We start from the raw sequence: 20,046 nt of genomic DNA, 5'->3' as shown, positions 1-20,046 counted from the left end.
CACAGCGCCAGCATTCCTACAGACACTTGCCTAGGCATGTGACACAGTCCCTGGACTCTCCATCCATCTCTCTTCTGACAGATAAACAACTCGTTCCTTAAGAGCCACGAAAATAGCTCCCCCTTGTGGAGCCGTAAGCCCCTCCCCTCCCCAGCTTCCCTGTGTCCTCTGGGCCCCCCCTTCCTTGTAAGGTGGTTACAGTACCTGACACATGGTATTTGTGGGGCTTCCCTCTCCTCAGCAGTGCCCCTTACCAGGTCCCTTACTGCTCTGCTGTGTTCCTGAGAGATAGGACAGTGGCATTCCAGCACTAGGAAAGGCAGAGAGGAGGGAAGGGGCAGGTGAGTGAAGTGATGCATGTTTCCTGCAAGGCTTTACTATCCTGACAGTGTACCACTGCTGGGACACACCCCCAAGTACAGATGCTTTTGTTTCCTTGATAAGTGCTTCTTTCGTGTCTGTTTCTGTGAATGGAGTGGGGCAGTGTTGCTGCTGGAGGGATTTTTTTGCAGCTTTCCACAAAGCACTGGGCTCCTCCTTCCTCCTCTCTGACAGCCCTTTCAATCCTCTTCATTCTTCAGAGACAGTCAGTCACCACTCAAGTGTATGTGGTGTAGCCTCAAGTCTTATGAAAGGGGAAGAACAAAAGGAAAGGCAAAGAGAGACCAACATATGTATATATTCCTTTACTCCACTCATGGAAAGGCTTTCTTCCCTTTCCTTAGCCCTGGACAAAGGAATGGGAGACACCTCTCATCTCTTTTCAGAAGAGGGCGTTTGGTTTTTTTTTCCCCCATGATAATTCCATGTGCCTGTTCAGGGATTGAAATAGAGGGGAAGAATGGACACGTGATCAACAATATTAATTTTGTATATACATTTCTGTTTGTACCCAAAACTGTGGGAAAGAGCTCATGTGATAGATTTTAAAAGTATAATTTAGGAATCAGACAAACCTCAATTTTAATTCCATCTGTCATTTACTAGCTCCATGACTTTGAAAAAAATTATTTACCTTTCTGAGCCCTAGTTTCCTCATCTGTAACATGGGATCACATAAGGTAACATCTGCAAAACACCTGTAACAGAGTAAGCGCTTAGGAGATGCCAGGAACTTCTCTTACTCATCTCTGTATTTAGTGTCTGACATATCCTAGGGCTCCATGATCTTATGGTGCATAAACTTGACATTGCTCCTGTCAGATGCCTCACCTAGTAAATTTTACTTTTTATAGATATGATTTAGTTAGTTTCGGAAGCAATTCTTCAGACGTTTGGTAGTATAAATCGGGATCAGAAGCATGGTGTTACTGAAAGGAAAGAGAACCGAGTTTTGAGATAAGTGATATCAAGGATGCCTTTTTTTTGGGGCAAGGAAGGATGCAGGGGAGTGCCTCTGTGGGTCCAGAGGAGAATTAAGAGTGCTGTACTTCTCGTTCAAAATTTAGCTATTTATTTTACCTTAAAACCTAACTATTCTCACTTAACTGTCTAAGCCTTCAGTGTAAACTATGTTCCCTTTCTGCCTAGTTTGCCCCTTTCCCTCCAACATTTATAGAAGAGTGATTCCAAGAGCAGACTCTCCTTCACAGGAGTAGTTGGTGACCGGCGCTGGTCTCACACTCATTTTCAACACAGAATGACGTTTTTCTGGCCTGGGGAGCGTGCGAGGGGTAACTCTCCACCAGGCACGAGGACTCTGCCGCTTCAGGGGTGAGGAAAGCCTCACCTCCCCACAAGGCAGAGAGTAGGGGGGTCACCACAGAGTGGGGGAGGGACTTTCCTTCGTGGGATGGTCTCCTTACCTGTCTACACAACAGAACCACCAGGGAGCTTTAAAATGCACATTCTCAGGCTCATCCCAGGCCTAGTCTCTGGGGTGTGGCTCAGGAATTCATGTTTCTTAACAGGCTCCCCAGGTGAGCGTCAGAGACCCAGCAGGGCCCCTACTCAGGTGTAAACCTGTGTGGAGAAGCCCCACATGCATCTGGCGTTAGCCCAGGGCTCGCCACGAGGCACAGACGCCCCCAAATCCTAGCGCTCTTGGTGGTTCTTATATGTGACGTCCTGCAGTTATACAGAAAGGACTATACATTACTTACTGGGTAATTTTCAAATTCTCAGAAAATGATCTTTCCAAGCACCTAACTTTTCCAGGGACATCCTGACTCTATTTTTGACAAAGCTCCTTCCCATGTTACAGGGCTAGATTCCCCACTAGGCAGGCAGCCTAGACACCAACGTAGGAACTTTCTACCTGTCTTACACACCCAACAGTATCTCCATCCATGCTGTTTCCCCTCTTCAGGCCAACGGAAAAATGAAAACAAATCTATTCCTTCTGTGCACATTGCTGGAGAGAGTTAAGAAAACGAGCTAATGGCTACAGCGATCTAATTCACCTCACTCAGGATTTTTTCTCTCTCTCTCCTGGCTTTCCTGGGGCCTCTTAAGCCTCATTCCTGCCATCCCAAGACCTTCCTGGGTAAAATTCGGACTTGACAGCAGGCAAACTTCAGTTGCATTCTCACCCAAACGGGAGCTTTGAGCGTGGCTGGAGAAAGAAGTGGGAAGAAGAGTTAAGCTCCCAAAGAGAATTCATCTCCTCTAGCCGGTTTTTGTCCATTGCTGAGTTCTTACCTCCTCTTTCCACCAACACCTACTTACTTGGATCTTGACTTATTTTGGCAGTTCTCTGTGCGTGGACTGTGGTTGCCATGGAGATGTTATCCAGTGTACTGCATGCTGTTTCATCTCCTCTCCATCTCTTCCTTTCTCTCCAGCATGTGCTCACTCCCTCCATCCTCTCTCATACACCCAACCTCACCCCCTTATAATTGAGGACATCAAACACCGTATTTCTTCAGGCTGTTTTGCCACTCTGCCCCCAGACACATCGGCTGTGTTTTAACTTCCTGTAATCAAAGCAACCTAGGAGTGACTGGAAGAGAGGGAAGGAAATTGACTCAAATGCTAAATTGCTTTATGTTATGCTAGGATGCCCAAGAGTTTGAGGGAATTCAGGCAAGTGTTAATCAAATTAGCTTTCCTCTGCTTTCACAGGGAGGTTCAGAGAGACTTATTAACAATACGTTTCTGATTTCCACCTGGACTGCTTCTTCCTGTCCTGGTGTTATCTACAAAGGAGAAAGCCTGAACTATCTCAACTCCTGATTTCCCACCCATGAAATAATTCACTTTGTGCATTTTCTGCACTGACCCATAGGCATCTCGGCAGATATCGACATCCTGGGTTATCAAGAGTTGGGCCAAATGTAGAAAAGATCTTAGTGTGAATATCTGAATATTCACCCTCACTTTCTCTTCTCTCTTTTTTTTTAAACATCTTTATTGGAGTATAATTGCTTTACAATGGTGTGTTAGTTTCTGCTGTATAACAAAGTGAATCAGTTATACATATACATATATCCTCATATCTCCTCCCTCTTGCGTCTCCCTCCCACCCTCCCTATCCCCCTCTAGGTGGTCACAAAGCACCGAGCTGATCTCCCTGTGCTATGCGGCTGCTTCCCACTAGCTATCTATTTTACGTTTGGTAGTGTATATATGTCCATGCCACTCTCTCACTTCGTCCCAGCTTACCCTTCCCCCTCTCCGTGTCCTCAAGTCCATTCTCTATGTCTGCGTCTTTATTCCTGTCCTGCCCCTAGGTTCTTCATAACCATTTTTTTCTTTTTTTTTAGATTCCATATATATGTGTTAGCATACAGTATTTGTTTTTCTCTTTCTGACTTACTTCACTCTGTATGATAGACTCTAGGTCTTTCCACCTCACTACAAATAACTCAATTTCATTCCTTTTTAATGGCTGAGTAATATTCCATTGTATACATGTGCCACATCTTCTTTATCCATTCCTCTGTCGATGGACACTTAGGTGGCTTCTCTTTCTCTTCTGCTTTTGCTGTGGGGTTGTGGGGAGCTGGGGAGAGGGAAGGGGTGAGGGAGGGGTTTTATGTGTGCCTAACCACGTGAACATTGGGGGAGAGTTATCTCCCTCCCCCACTGAGGACATTTTAAGCTTTTAATTTAATTTTAAAACTGAAAAATACTAGAAAACAAATAACAAATAAATTCTTTTGCTTTTCTGGTTTCTGTTTTTTTAAAGACCCTCTCACTTCAATGTTATAAACAAAATGAGTTCTATTTTTCTCTGTTCCTAAACTACCAAAGTGAGTTTACGTTGGTAGAGAACACCCCAGTATTATTTTTTACATATATTTCAGATCCCCCCAGTGCTTTTATTTTTCAAAGAAAAAATCACTGTCAGCAACCCTGTTATCAAGAAATTTTATTTCTTTTTCTTTCTTATGGAATACGATTTGAGTAAGTTAGGTGATTCTCATGGGCAGGTATATGTTTTATGGACAATGTAACGGGAAGAACATCCAAAGGGGAGGAGTTTAAAAAGAGCTCGTGCAGAAATGAAGTCAGCCCCACTTTTTGTCTCATTGTTTTTCGAAGAAAAAGATTGTGGTGTATATTCTTTAGAAGTTATTCTTTTTTAAATCAATTATTGGAGGAGTCACTTTCTATAGGGAATCAATACTCAATGCTGATACCAACGCACAGTGCCAGCCGTGTGTGTGTGTGTGTGTGTGTATGTGTGAGAGAGAGAGAGAGAGAGAGAGAGAGGTTTGACATAGAAAGGTGGGTGTGAGGGGTGGGAAGTGAGAAAGCAGAGGAGAAGCCTTCAAGACTAGTCTTCTAGAAGTTCAAAAACAAATCAGTAAGTATTTATTGAATGTGTACCACAAGCAAGGCACTAATTTAGATTCTGCAAAGGATAACAGAAGGGCAAGATTTGATACTGACCTTCCAACAGTGTATTGTCTATCATGGAAGACAAGATCCACACGCATAAAACGCTGAGTAACAAAAAGGAGCAAGACATCAGGTCAACAATAAATCAAATGCTGAAAATGTGGACTGGAGGCTAGAAAGGGCAGGAGGAGAGGGGGGCCGGGCATGGTCAGGAAAGTATAGGGAGAGGGTAAGATTGGATCTGAGACCACAAGCATGAGTGAGATTTGTGTTGTACTCAATTGAGAGAGAATAGAAGGGGGGCAGGAAAATGCAGGTAATGCTCAGGGGACAGTGAAGAAGCCACTTGGCTTTAGCAAGAGTTCATATAGAGAACAGATTGATGGGGCCAGGGTGGAGAGTACCTTGACCATGGGCAGAATTTTCCTCTAGGTAGTGGGGAGCCATTGGAGATTTCTGAGTTAGCAGTGACATAACCCTAAGAAGTCTTGTAAGATGAATTGCAGGTGGTATTTGGATGAAGTGCAGGTGGGGGCGATTGATGTTGGGGAGAAGATGACCCAGGAGAGGGCTGCTGTAGGTGTCTGGATATCAAGTAACAAAGGTCTCGTCTAGGGTGAAAGTCATGGGACCCGAAGGGAAGGGACAGATGCAAGAAGTATTTTGTAAAACCAGGACTGTCTGGGGGGCTCGCTGGTCGTGGGAAACTAGGAAAAGGAAGATGGCCGAGACTCCTGGGAGGTTTCAAAACCAAAGGAATGAGGCCATTTAATGTTCACTGACTGCCTGCCGTGTGCCAGGTACCATCCCAGATGCTCGGTGAACATCAACTCAGTCAGAGAGGGGAATTAGGAAATCAGCTCGTTTGAGGAGAAAGATAAAGCAAATCCAACACTAAGAGTTTGTAACAGGGGGAAATGCGAGCAGGCGTGGCCATCGAGGGGTGAAAGCGGGGCGTGAAAAAGACGTTAGGATGCAGGCGTGGAATTGGACTCAGAGGAAGAGTTGGTGCCCTGAGAATGGCTGAAATGAACAGAGACCCTGCAGTGAATTTCCTACAAAACCTCAACTAAGGGAAACGAGGAATAAAAGCAGCCAGCAAAGAAGGGAAGGAGGGAACAATCACAGGCGAAGGAGAAGAACCAAGACAATGCCGCGTGATGAGACCCAGACTAGAAGCATTTCCAAAGGAGGGGCGTGTCCTGCAGCTTAAACCCATGATGAGATGGAACGGAATTAGTACCAAGAGTAATCGTTGTGTTTGATTGTCCAGATCATAAGTATGGTTCTGCCTCCCTCATGGGGGATCACTGAGAGCTGATTGTAGCTCCAAAGCAATACTTTAATATTGTATTTTTCAAGTCCAGAGAGAACTTAGATATTCTGTGCCAAAGCAGGATAGAATTTTTCCCCATCTTATCCGAGCCAAATAAATATTCTAGCTCTTGTTGTCTGCCCCTAAAAAGAGCTCCAAGAATGCAGTCCTAGGCTTTCATAACTGACTTCCTCCCAGAGTGTGATCTGAGAATTAATTCCTCTATAAGTTCAGTCAAGCTACTGCTTTGTGGTTTGTCTCCTGTTTTCTTATAAGGCGAATTAATTCCATTTCTGCACTTTTTTTTTTTTGGATTAGTGCTTATGAAATATGACAGATTGACAGCCCCTAGAGACCTGGAGTTCTCTTGTTATTCTATGAACGTATCGCCTGACCAGCAACGCGCCTCCAGTCTTTCCATGTCTGTCGCCCCCTTCCCTAAAGATTTCCCTTATGATGCTGGCATGAGGGACAATTAAAAGCAGCTGATGGACTGGGCTTGGTGGTATAAATAGTGACTAAGAGCCCAGGCTTTGGAGCCATTCAGAACTGGGTTTAGATTTTGGTTCTACCATGTTAGAAGTTTGGGACTCTTTTGTTTTCCTCTCTCCTGACCATTGCTTCTCTTGACAACATTATCCTTAGTGGGAGGAACATGGGTTTTAGAGCCACTCAGAATCGAATGGGATCAACTCCCAGTGTCACCAGCCTTGGGCTTTCATTATAACGTGATCTATCATTGTATAGCACTGCTGTGACAATATCAAATAATGCAAAACTCCCAGAACAGAGCTTAGGATGTGCTCAAAAAATGGTAGCATTTGCTAGAGGGTTTTGTTTGTTTTGTTGTTTTTTTAATTGAGTGACCAGAGCAGAACTATGGCTTCTAAGCAATTTTACTTATAGGCTAGAAAGCCATGAGATTCATTTAGCTTGGGGAGACAAAATTCTGAAAAGAGGGGAAAAAAATATCCCTCAGCTTATTTTGTACATAATGCTGAACTCCGGCTGACGATTTAACTGATTTGCCTGGTTCTGAGAGCAGCCAGCCTCTTCTCCTTTACATTCATGTTGTAAAGATGAAAGCATAACAGAGAGGGAGAAGCCAGAGGTGTGGCAGAATGTTAAACCCTGCGAGTGGTGGTCTCACTGCCAGAAGACAGGGGAGCCTGGCCTGGCCTTGGCCATGTTATGTTTGAACTGATATCAGAACATTCAGGTAGAACGGTCCCCTCAGAAATATCACACTGAAAGTCAAGAAAGAGATAGGACCTCCGATGGCGATTTCGGAGGCCTTGGTGCAGAGGTGATGGTTGATACTCGGCTACAAATGAGTCTCAGAGGGAGAGAGCAGGGGTGAAAACGTGAGTCTTGGGGTGCCCCCAAATTAGGGATTTCCAAGCAAAAATGGACAGAAAAGAAGAGAGAACTGGTCTGGGAGATATAGGGAGAACCAAGAAATTATCCTACTTTAATCAAAAAATAAACGAAGGAAAGGAGAGTTACTGAAAATGTGGGAGTATCAACTCTTAGAAGCTGTATGATGTCAAGGAGGAGGATGATGAAACAAAGCTACCGATCTGGTTTTGTTGACTTTGCTTTGATTATTGATGACCTCCTAAGGACAGTTTCCACAGAACGATAGAGGCAACAGCCGAGACTGCAAGAGGTAAGGAGTGAGGGCTGGTGAGGACATCGGGGCATCAAGTGTGAATTACTTTTTTTTTTTTTTTGAGTTTGCAGTAAAAAGAGGTAGAAAATGGAATTACTTTGCAGAAGTTGGAAAATGAATCTCTGTGACCTCCCCTGGCCAACAAAGAGTTAATGGTATAAATGCACAGTAATTTCAGAAGCATTAAAGAGCATGTTTCCATGGAAACATCAACCTACAGAGGGAGAGAAAGAGCTAGAATCCCCTGAAAAGAAGGAACAGCAGAGTTCTAGCCCCCGCACCGTACAGCAGGGAGAGATGATTACATGTTTCTTTCAGCTTCCCTGTGAAGACGCAGTTGGGGTCCATGGTGCTGTCCTCTTGAGGACCAGGAAAGAGAGAAAGGGAGTTAGGTTTGAATAAACTCTTGCCCTCACCTTGCTTCAAATTCTGACTTAAGGGTCAAGCCATGTTAGAATATTGGAACAGATCGATGGGTGTCTTTAACCAAGTAACTAACTAAAATTAGTTAAAGAAATAAACAAGCTTGATCTTCCCCTGGACCCTCTACTCTAACCTGGTCTAGAAACTGTGCTATAAAGTACTGTGATTTAGAGCAGCACTTACAGAAACTCTAGAAACATAGGCTGTGTTTGGTTCATAACCTTTGATCAGCACTTTTGCATTGTAGTTTCCATCTTGGCGTCTTCTTCTTGTTAAGGTATATTATACATTTCATCTCACTGTTTTCAGGTCCCTGATATCCCTTTTACTATTGACGGATATATTTACATTTCCTGCACCTTCACACCCAACCAGACTTTAAAGAGTGGGTCCTCTCCCTGAACCGAAGCCCCAGAAAGCTCTTCTGCAGACTGTGCTGCGGGAACCACATCAACAAACCCCTTGTCGCTAACTAACTTTCCCGACAGTTCACTTCCTTCACGCCCATATTATGTTCCACAGTGCATCTGGGCCACATGTACGTTTCATTCCCCTGGTCTTCCCTTGGACCCTAGACTCAATAAATCATTCTACTTGCTATGTGAAAGGGCATTATCCTTGTGGCAGGTGGTTCGTGACGGCATCTTCTGAAGACGGAGATGTGTGCTGGAATGAGTCAACAGCCCCCATCACCCTCTGTCTCGCGTCCATAGCATGAGATCATTATGAGGCGCCCATCTCCCCGAACGACATCATCTACACCCAGGCATCCTGAGTCCTCTGTCTGTTGGAAACCATCCCCTGCCCCTGGAATATCTTCCTTCTTTTGATCCTCTTTTCCTCCTGTTTAATGTAATTGCTTCTAGAGATCTCCACCTGAAGGTCTTTCCGTTAGACTGAATCATAACCCCCTTTTTCCATGGACGACAGTTCCTCATAACCTTCACTCCCAGCCCCTGTAACTGAAGCCATCTCACTAAGTCCTTTGTTTAACTCTTCTGCCACCCTTCAGTAGAGCTGTTGGGGGCAGTTGGGAAATTAAGCATCTCGTAGCTACAGAGTGGGTAGGTGCTATGTGCATGGAGATATTGCCAGTGTGTTCATTTTGTTGGCCACCTCAGGTAGAGGAGAGGGTAGAGATGGGCTCCTATGGAAGAACAAACTGAGGAACTGGAGAAAGGCTAAAAGGAAGAGAAAAGCCTCCTTATTCTTTTCCCTTGATGTCATGCCCAGGTCACTTTGGATTCTTGACCAAGGGCGTATATGAGCAGGGTTTCTTTCAGTAAAGTCTGAACATTGACAAGAAGGAAAAGGCTTCTGGTCGTCAGGGGTGAATGTCCTAGAGAAGTCTGTGCCAGTCACTGTTTGGCTGCTTTTGGGCATATAGCCCCTGAGCAGGGCTGCCAGCTCTTGAGCTCAAATGGATATCAGAAAGGCCAGCCTTCACCTGCACATTATTAGTAGGCATAAAGAAGAAACAGCAGTGTACTCAGCGATCAGCTAGCCTTTGACCTGTCTTGGCATTTTCTCTCGGAAGGTCCCAACTGCCTAGTTTTGGTAGCCCACACCGGGCTATATTCCAGTATACTGTGCACATAATCTAGGGAAGAGAAGAGGGGTTTTATTCCGTGCTTTTGAAAAAGGAAGTGATTTTAACTTACATGCAACATGAAAGCATGAACTTAAAATGAAAAAAAAAAAAAAAACATCCAGTGATGATAACATTACCCAGAAGAGTTACTTGATTCCCTCCCACTGGGAGTGTCGCCTTGCGAACTGCCTCTGATAACCCTGGGTTTCCCGTCACACCCTCGCCTGTGTCGCTCGTAGCAGAGGTGACGCAGGGCTGTGGGCACGAGCACCAGGAGGAATTCCTTCCCCATCTTGAGTCCTGTGCACAGTTCCCTAAGGAACCCACAAGCAGGAGCGCGCCCCCTCCGAAGGAATTCTAAAGAGAATTGCACAGTGTTCCAATCAGGCTTCCAGGAGGCCAGAATGGAGGTCATTTTGAGGAGTCCTTTATTCTAGACTAAAGTTATGGAACTATGAGCTCACCTTTGGCCTTCCTCAGGAAGTGAACTATACATGGAAGTAGTACGGTTAAGTGATTCCCTACTGCAGAGTACCTCACAGGGGGAACCAACCATAGGAGACAAAACAAACGTCCTGAAGCCCTAGCCGTTCGGATACTGTGGGAATGGGAGGAAATGTGCTTTTATGGAAAAGAAGAGATCCAGAAATCGGGAGACCCGGACTCCGAACTTACCCTGCCGAAGAGCGGCATCTTCCCAGGCCTTCCTTTAAATATGGAAGGTCAGACTGTGATCAGGAGTCCCCACTAACTCTAACATTCTCTGATATCCAGGCAGTATTTTTTCAAAAGGCAGCCATCATAATAACAACAACAGCAGCTAAAACCTAAGGCTCATTATGTATAGATGCAGTAGTATAGCTCTAAGTCCTTTATGTATCCTCACAGCAGTCCCGTAAGTGCTATTATTATTCATATCTTTATAGTGAAGAAACCGAGGCAAAGAAAGGTTAAATAACTCATGAGGTCACACAACTTCAGAACTGGCTGAGCAAGGACTTGAGCAGAACTCATCTGACCGCAGTGTTCTTGCTTTTCCACACCACGCTGCACTGCATATTGGTGGTACCGTTGTGTGTGTGTGTGTGTGTGTGTGTGTGTTTAATACATACTACATTCCTTTAATCTTCACGTAATATATTGTTACTCCCTTTTTTTTCCATCTTCACTATTTTTCTTTTTTTTATTGAAGTATAGTTGATTTACAGCGTTGTGTTAGTTCCAGGTGTACTGTTTCTCCCTTTTATTTTCTTTCTACAAACTCCTCATTAAGCATTTTGAGGCATCGTCCAGGCCTTTTCATTCATTCGAGTGTAGGGTATCTTACTAATGAGGACAAGCTCCTGGGTTTGATCCCAGATGGAACGATGCAGAGGAGAATTGTCACCTGGCCGTGGCCTGCCACGTTGACCCCGCTTGGTGGAAGGGTACAGAAACGAGGATGAAAGAGTAGACAGGAGGCCATCGCAGCTGGTGGCAGAGCCCCTCGGAGCTCACTGACATAACATCTTTCTGGAGGAAGATGAAATATTCTCTACCTTCTTATATCTGAGCAGAGATTGTCAGGTGACTCTCAACAATGCCCCTCTGTTTTCTTTCATGTCAGATAAATCTAATTCATGGCATTCAGTCATGAAACAGAAGTCGGGTAATAGCTCTCAGAAATATTTCATTGTCAGGCCTAGGGGCCAGAGAAGACTCTCTCACTGTAATAGTTGGTGAGTTGACACATCACCATTTACCCCTCAGCCAGATTGCTAAGGGGCCAATCCTCACCACCAGTAGGAGAGAGGAAGTATGTTAAATTTATATCAGGTGCTTTGTGACCACCTAGAGGGGTGGAATAGGGAGGGAGGGAGGGAGGGAGATGCAAGAGGGAAGAGATATGGGGACATATGTATATGTATAATTGACTCACTTTGTTATAAAGCAGAAACTAACACACCATTGTAAAGCAATTATACTCCAATAAAGATGTAAAAAAAATTTTATATCAGACAGTCTTCAAGATACTTTAATATCTCATTAATTTAACACTATGAATTTAGAATTTAAATAACTGAGATATGGACTGGCCCAAACTTGAAGCTTTTATGATTTGTAAGGAATGGTTTGTAAAATAAATGAATGGCATAAACACCTCTTCAGAGAAAATGTTTAATCCACTGGAAGACAAACTATTTTTAAGTTGCCTCAAGTAATTAATGTTACAATCTACTTTTCAAATTAGTTTTTCCTGACGTTCTCTACTAAGTTTCATTTTGCAAAATAAGAGAAAAGGCCTACACTTGACAGCTTAGGAAACTGGTATTTCTAATTTTGTTCAACAACATGGTTTAGTATTTTTATATATGAAAATATATGCCTATGTGCCAAAGGAAACCTTTAAAGCTTCTTCAAATCCCTTTTCCTCAAAAAGAAAACCATTGTTGGCCAGAATAAAATAATGTGTGTGCCTTGAAAACATTGTCACGTAACCTAGAAACTGGTGGATCTAGGATCTGAACAGAAGTGGTCTGACTGCAGGGTCCTTATTCTTTTTTTTTTTTTTTTTTTCCGGTACGCGGGCCTCTCACTGTTGTGGCCTCTCCCGTTGCGGAGCACAGGCTCCGGACGCGCAGGCTCAGCGGCCATGGCTCACGGGCCCAGCCGCTCCGCGGCATGTGGGATCTTCCCAGACCGGGGCACGAACCCGTGTCCCCTGCATCGTCAGGCGGACTCTCAACCACTGCACCACCAGGGAAGCCCCACCATTTTTGAGGCATGTTGTTGAGTGGAAAGATCACTGGTCTGGGGGTGAGGACACCTGGATCCTCATTCCAGCCCTGTCATCTGATCTTGGTAAAGCCACAGAACCCTCTGGACTTCATCTGCTTATCTGAAAATTGAAAGGATCACCTGAGAGGAGAGACTTGTCTCTCTTATTACCACATTAAAAGACATTCATAAAAAGAATCTAGTGCCTTGTGAAAATATGGAGGGCACAGTTAGTACTGGGGTGCTCGGCTCTTGGTTTGCTGGGAGAATTCTGGCAGAGCTCTTCCGACACCTCCCACACTGGGCGTACTGCTAAATCATTGCAGCAAATGAGCTCTGAGTGGCATGGTCAAAGTCAAAGAGGCACAAGGGCTTTTTACCTCAACTTGACCCCATTAAACCCAGTGGAGGATGACTCTGGCCACACGCAGCAAATGTATTGGCTCTGAGCCCATCAGGGTTCTTTTCTGAGACTCTCCACAAGCCAGGGTCAGGCAGGAAATGAGATGGGTTTTATTTCCTGCAGTCTGTATGAGGGGTTTGCATAGACCAGGGCATGGCACGTGATGTGAGAACGCTAAGGGGCACATCTGGGGCTCAGCGACACTGATTTCACTTTACTTGGTGATGTAAGGAAAAGAACACTGAACTTGAAATTGGAAGACTTGAACTGCGGTCCTGAACAGGCAAGTCACCTGCGAAAGTCAGGTAGCGTCTTGGGACCCGTTTCCTCCTTTCTAAAATGAGAGTTCTCAGTGGATAGTTCCTAAGTTTTCTTCTAGTTCCGGCAACCTGAGATTTGTGTAATATTAGAACTTTATGACACAAGCCATCAGGGTGCTGCATCCCAGGGACAAATCAAGCAATATTTTTATGCACCAAACCTTGATGGGCCTCCCAGGGGACTAAAGTTTTATGGACAGAGCTTCTGAATGTGGCTGCCACGTGAAGCTAGGTTTTCTGATTACATACTTGAGGATGACATTTTTAGAGAAAAACAGAATTGCCGTGGCATCTCTTAATCTTGTAGTTTAATCCTTTACTGAGAATTTATACATGGAAGTTTTGAGGTTTTAATTTAATTAATAGTCAAAATTGACAAAGTACAGCCAGATTCAAAGGTAGTTGGATATTTTCAGGTCTTATGGAAATTAAGTTAATATGACCATTTGACCTAGTTGATCCTCCATACGTGAGATACAGTTTCCATTCCTCCCATGTGTTCCGTGGACCATTTGGTCTTATTAAATGTAATCATCCCACTTTTGCTCACTGAGGTCCAAAATGAGGCAAGTTCCTCGCCTTTAGATACTCAAATCAGGCTAATATCTATTTTTTATTCTATATAACCTTATATTTGTGTCATAGTTTCTATCATTTTTCTACCCCCTATTTCATGTGATCATCACAACCTGATAAGCTGGAGGTAAAAAACGGTGTTTCCATTTTAAAGAGGAAAAAGTCAGGTTCAAGGCCAAGGTCACGTGTCTAAAAGTGACCACACTCCCGATTATTTTTTCACACTTTTCATTACCAATGAGTGGATTGGTCTTTTCTGCTATTCAAAGGGCATCCTTGCTCAAGGCGAGTATATATTTGCAAGCTCCTCACTAATAGCTAAATGTTGGCACGTCTCAGGGAATTACTCAGAAAAACACAATGAGAATGATCACTCTGTACACTGCTGAAGGATATGAATGATTAAAGGGTACTTTGGAGAAGAGTATTTTGTGTATCATCATAACATTTTAGTACTATTTTTGATAAGTACAATATATGAGAAATATCAACATAGAATAAAATGAACGTGTCGAACTGAAAGAGGGTGAACATCCCAGAGAGAGAGAAATGTATAAGGAAAATCAAAAGGCTCGGGAGCAGGGACAATTAGAGAAATTAACTACAGAGCAGTTACCCGTGAACGTGGTTTATTTTCTCGGAGTTTGAATTTCTCAACTTACCCACTTAATTCAGTGCTGTCGCCTTTCAAAGAAGTCATCTCGAGAGGCTGTATGCTTATTCCATGCGCGCTGCTTATTACTTACATGATTTTTGGAACTCCTCTTTTATAATTGCCTTCTGAAATGGACACTTTCTTTGAAATATTCTTAATGGCATTTAAGATAAAGTCAGAATTATTCAGAGGCTTGTCTGGTGAAAAGGAGGGTGCTTAAACCAGATAATTTATTTCCCTCCCTCCTTCTCTCCCTCTTTCCCTCTCTCCCTCCCTCCCTTCCTACTTATTTCTCTCTCTCTTTCCATTTCCTTCCTTCCCTCCCTCCCTCCCTCCCTTCCTTCCTTCCTTCTCTGTCTCCCCCTCCTCTCTTGCATTCTTCCAAAAAAGAGGCAGGACTAATTTTTTTTACATGTTTTGTACACCTTCTCTGCAGACTTCCAGAAATTACTCTAAGCCGCACCATATTGTTGTCGTAAGAACATATTTTTCAAGTTGGTTATGTTGGGTGCTTAAATTCTGGTCTGTTAGTTTAAAATATTGTGTCTTGTGCTTTTGTAATTACACTCCCCGAAGTGAATCATATGGGACTTCGGTTGCATTGTTGAAGTTGTTGTTAACTGCAGGAGACCCGAATATCACCCTCTCAGCAGTGACGGGCTGGAGCAGGCAGCACCGAGCTGAGAGGAGGAATGGCACAGGTGATGGCGAAGACGCCAGGTGGAGCCTTGAGTGGAATCAGGGATGCTACACTTTTACTGACTGCAAGTGTCCAGAGAGTGTGGCCAAGGGGATAGAGGGAGGGAGCTGAAGCCGTAGCATAGGAGGACCACATGAAGGAACCAGGGATATTAAAGCTGCTGTGGCATGCGAGAACCAGGGTGGGGTGCTAGAGAGGACATGGGATCGAGAATGGCGCTTAAAATGTTATTTCTGCTCCCAATTAGCCGGAGAACATTGGACACATAATTTGACCTCTCTGTGCTTCAGTTCCCTGATCTATCAAGTTAAAATTATAGAACTAATTGAGCTTATGGTTTCTTCAAAGACTAAAATTTATTTTGTAAGGGCTACACGGTAAATATCTTCAAATACTTGAAGGGCTCCCACGTGGAAGAAGCATTAGACTAAGACTGTATAATATCTGAGGCGGAGACAGGGATCTAGGGGTGGTAGGGGAGCAGATTTCAGCTTTAGGTAAAGAAGAACTGCCCAGCAGTGAGATGGCTGCCTTGAGGGTAGGGTGTACAGTGATAAGCTCCCCATCTGTGGAAGTATTCAAGAAGAGCTGAGAGGGCTGGTTTTATGATGTAGAAGGGAAGCATAAACTACAAGAAGTAAGTGGCTAATGGACTGTGAAGGTCTCTTCCGATTTTGAGATTCTAGGAATCTCTACTCTTTTGAGGTCTGTATTCTTGATTGCATTTGCCCCGCAATGACAGGTTGAAAAATCCCAGGCGGCTCTAGAAGTGAGAAGTGGTCCATGAGGATTTGGTTCACAATGCCTAGTCATCTCTAGAAGTGCCTGAAGGACGTGACATCCTAGCAACCTTGTTGCTTAACCTAATGTTATCTGGAAGAATCAAAGAAGAGGCTCACAGTTCTGTTGAATGAAAACATTTAAAAGAGGAGCCTTTAAGCTACCTCCTGCACGTTCTTCTTCTGCCCTTCAGATGTAGTAGGACACTGTTGTTGGTCAAAGGTTTGAAGCCCTTTAGAATGCTCAGGACAATCACAAGATTCCCGTTTTGCTTCTTAGCATAGACACATCTCACAGGTGCGAGGCTCCAGAGTAGCATGTCACGTGAACACAGAGCGAATCATTATTGATTCCTTGAGCCATGATGGTAAAGGGACCTAAATTACCATCAGCACAGTCGCACTAATGCCGTTGGAATGAGCACGCCTGTGGGAATTCCCGGTGAGGGAACTTCATCAGGTCAGAGCAGCCAGCAGGGGGATGGGCTGAGCGGGGGGTACAGGTGTTGGAGAGGGAGACAACTCCATTGGTCTGACTCTAATTATTAGAGTTTCTGCTAGTTTAAGTGCCTGAACCTAGAACACTCTGCGAAATGTCTCTCCCTCCTCCCCCATCACCACGTCCCGCCCCTGCTATTTTCTGTTCACTCTACAAAGTGCAATAGTCCTGGTTTCCAGATACATCTCGTGGAACCAGATCCCTGACTGCTGGACTTATCTTGCAACCCTTAGAAGTATGAGCTGGGCAGGCACATCGCAAGAGTTCAAAAGCGTAGGCATATCTCTGGGAGGCGGAAAGACCCTAAACTCCAGGCTCTCTGAGCAGGAAGTTGTGTTGGCCCTCGCTCACTGTGTCTTGTCTCTACCACCTCTGCCCTTTAATCCAGCTCCTTGTTTGAATACTAATCGTTAACACTTAATGAGAGTTTACTCTGCACCAGGCCCCGTGGTGAGCTATCTAATTTAAGCCTTACAAACCTAATAGATCAGGTTCTTTATTACCCCATTTTTGGCAGATCATGAAAAAACTGATGTTCAAAAGGCTAAATAAGTTGCTCAGTCATAGCTGCAGACTAAAGTCAAACCCACTGCCCTTGTTTTAAATTTCTGTCTTTTCTTATTATTCCTATTATGTGAAGGCTTGGATGACGGTACTGGATCATCAGATGGGAGCCCGAGGGGTACAAGCTTTACGTGGTATTTGTACCGCTATCAACGTGTCTGCCTCCAGCCCATTCTCTCCGTCTTCCTAACCATCTTGTTCTAGCGTACCTTCTTCGTACTTTCAACCTTCTCTGTATTTTATCTTTCCAGGTATCTGATCAATGTGACTTTTGAAGGGAGAAATCTGTCCTTCAGTGAAGACGGCTACCAGATGCACCCGAAACTGGTGATCATACTTCTGAACAAGGAGAGGAAGTGGGAGAGGGTAGGACATGTCTTTGGCAATTCTCATACTAACTAGAGGGGGTGGGGATCGGAAAGTCTGCAACACATTGGAGGAAAATGGCGCCTTGGTTTTGCTCTCTGAGCTGGAGAGCAAGAGATCAATGCTTTAAGAACACAGGGGAGGCCATTTCTCAAACTTGCATCTTCATTTTCTTGCTACTTTGGTCAATCAAGAGATGATTGTCCCTATGTATTTCTGTTTCATTGGTAGTGGTGCTGTCTGCAGCATGACTTCGTTTTAATGGAAGAGTGTGCATGTACCATATAACACGATTAGGTGGAGAAACCGAATCATGGTGTAATTCAGAAGTCGTGTCCTACACGGTATACTGGGGAGGCCTGTGAAGCCTAATTTGTGAGCACACAACTCTGGATTTCCTGTGACTGGAGGCTTGCCATGCAAGGCTCTTCTCAGGATCTCTCCCACTGCCAGCTGACCACAGTGTCTGAAATTCTACCATTAGGCGTTAATTTACGTGGGCGCCAGACTGCCTAGGTTCAATTCCCAGCTCCTCTACTCACTAAATTGTCTGTTTAGGACCTTGGGCAAATCTCTTAACTTCTCTGTGCCTCCACTTCCTCGTCTGAAAAATGGGGTTAATAATAATAGTACCGATAACACAGGGTTGTTATAAGGATTAACTATATTAATATATGTAAAGGACTTAGAAGGGTGCCTGGCACATCGTAAGCACTTACTAGGTATTGGCTTTTATTATTATACCTGATTCCTAGTTAAATGCAAACGTTCCTGAGAGTGATGTCATCACTGGTGTTCCCGAGAATGTTCGGCAGGGCACTTGTGCCTTTAGACGCTTTGCTGAGAAATGGTTTCCAGATAAATAAGACCGAGGGATGCCGTCTACTCTGTCTCACTCTGGGAGATTCTCAGAACATATTAGCATTCGAATGTTCAGAGGTGTCTCTTACTGAGGGATAGTTGACATACATCGTTATACTAGTTTTAAGTATACAGTATAATGGTTCAATATTTGTATATATTATGAAATGATCACCACAGAGAGTCTAGTTAACATCCGTCACCATACATAGTTGCAAAATTTTGTTGTTGTTGTGACGAGAACTTTTAAAATCTACTCTCTTCGCAGCTTTCAACATGCAACACAGGATTATTAACCACAGTCAGCATGCTGTACATTACACTTCCATGACTTACTTATTTCACACCTGGAACTTCGTACGCTTTGACGAACCACCAGTCTGTTCTCTGTATCTGTGAACTAGGTTTTTTTCTTTTTCTTTTGTTTTAGAGTCCACTTATAAGTGAGATCATGCAGTGTTTGTCTTTCTCTGTCTGACTTACTTCACTTAGAATAACACCCTCAAGGTCCATCCACGTTGTTGCCAACAGAGGTGCCTTACAGCAAAGAAACATCTTTAATTTTATTTAATCTGGCATTTCCCCAAATGATTTATCACGAGAACCCTTTACCCATGAAATCATATTCTGTGAATCACGTTGGGAAGCATTGATTTACAGACTCTGCAGATGCTGTGGGCCAGTTGGCTGGGAACAGACTTCAGGATGTCAGCATGGCTCTGACTAGGATGGAAACCAGGTGATGCAGTTCCAAAGAGAGTAGCCAGGAAAAGAAGCCAGAGATGAACTTCGTGAAATTCACCATCTTGTCACAGAGAGCCGTGGACAGGTGGTTGTGAGAATGCTCACCTGTGAAACCAGGCATGTGTGTCTCAGGTGGTGGGACCCAGGGCCTTATCTTTCAAACCGAAGACCTCGATCTGTCATGTGTTCCTCATATCAGGGCTTGGCTGTAAGGCTGCCATTATGCCCGGGGCTCTTGATTGAAGCTGCCGCCCCTCCCCTGAGTTGTCATTTGTCCCAAAATGGCTATTCCCTGGGCTTCCACTCCTTACCCCAGTCAAGCTGCTTTTCACTGCTGCTGTGGAGACATAATCATTCAAGGAGTGTCTGGGCCGGCATGTACAACAGGCGCTTCTGTATATCTCCAGAAGAGGAGTTATTAAAAAACGGAGGCTTCATGCGTGGATCAGAAGACATCCAGCTAGGGTGGCTTTTATTCAGTAGACCATGATTACTGTCTCAAGTAAGGGGCCCTCTCAGAACCGTCCTGTCTTAAAGAGACACCACTTCCCATCATTTGTGCTGCCTTCTCTTCCTTAGGCTGGAATCTGAGGCCTGGGACCCCCAGCCCTTTCCAAAACTAGACCCTCCTTCCTGGGGGTTGGATCCCACGCCTCCTTAACAGATCTACCTCTACTCTAACTCTTGAATTTATTCCTTATTTCTATATGATCTGGGAACCATGTGGATAATTTTTTAAATGGGCCTCCTTCTCCCTGACGCCCACGTTGAACCATTCAGATCAGCCCTGGACATGGCTTCTAGAAAGAGTTTCCCAACCCACAATTCTAGTTCTTTCTCTGCCCAAAACCTGCTCAGAGCTTCTGCAGCTTGTGGATTGGGCCCAAACTCTATCTGTTCTTGCATTCAAGGCTCTGGTCTCTTTTCCAACACCCGTCTTCTCTTGCTCACCATTTCCCATCTCACCTTCAAGCTACACTGGACTCCTCTCTGTTCTGAGAATGTGCCCTTGTATGTCTTGTTCTCCGTACAGAGT

At 44.3% G+C, this 20,046-nt stretch overlaps 1 protein-coding gene across 1 annotated transcript in view; it reads left to right on the top strand.

Annotated features, from left to right (window-relative positions):
* The window catches only part of GRIN2B (glutamate ionotropic receptor NMDA type subunit 2B), a gene marked incomplete at both ends in the record, with an annotated part of 290,912 nt that overhangs the window by 167,835 nt on the left and 103,031 nt on the right, over positions 1–20,046 (top strand). The window contains one exon of the mRNA XM_082665235.1: positions 17,291–17,405. Coding sequence (XP_082521361.1) covers positions 17,291–17,405 — 115 coding nt within the window. The remainder of the gene's footprint in view (positions 1–17,290; positions 17,406–20,046) is intronic.

Source organism: Grampus griseus (genome assembly GCF_964374135.1).
Source record: "Grampus griseus genome assembly, chromosome: 11".
Classification (NCBI taxonomy): domain Eukaryota; kingdom Metazoa; phylum Chordata; class Mammalia; order Artiodactyla; family Delphinidae; genus Grampus; species Grampus griseus.
Note: the sequence above shows the minus strand (reverse complement) of the source record. Positions and strands in the feature narration are given on the sequence as shown.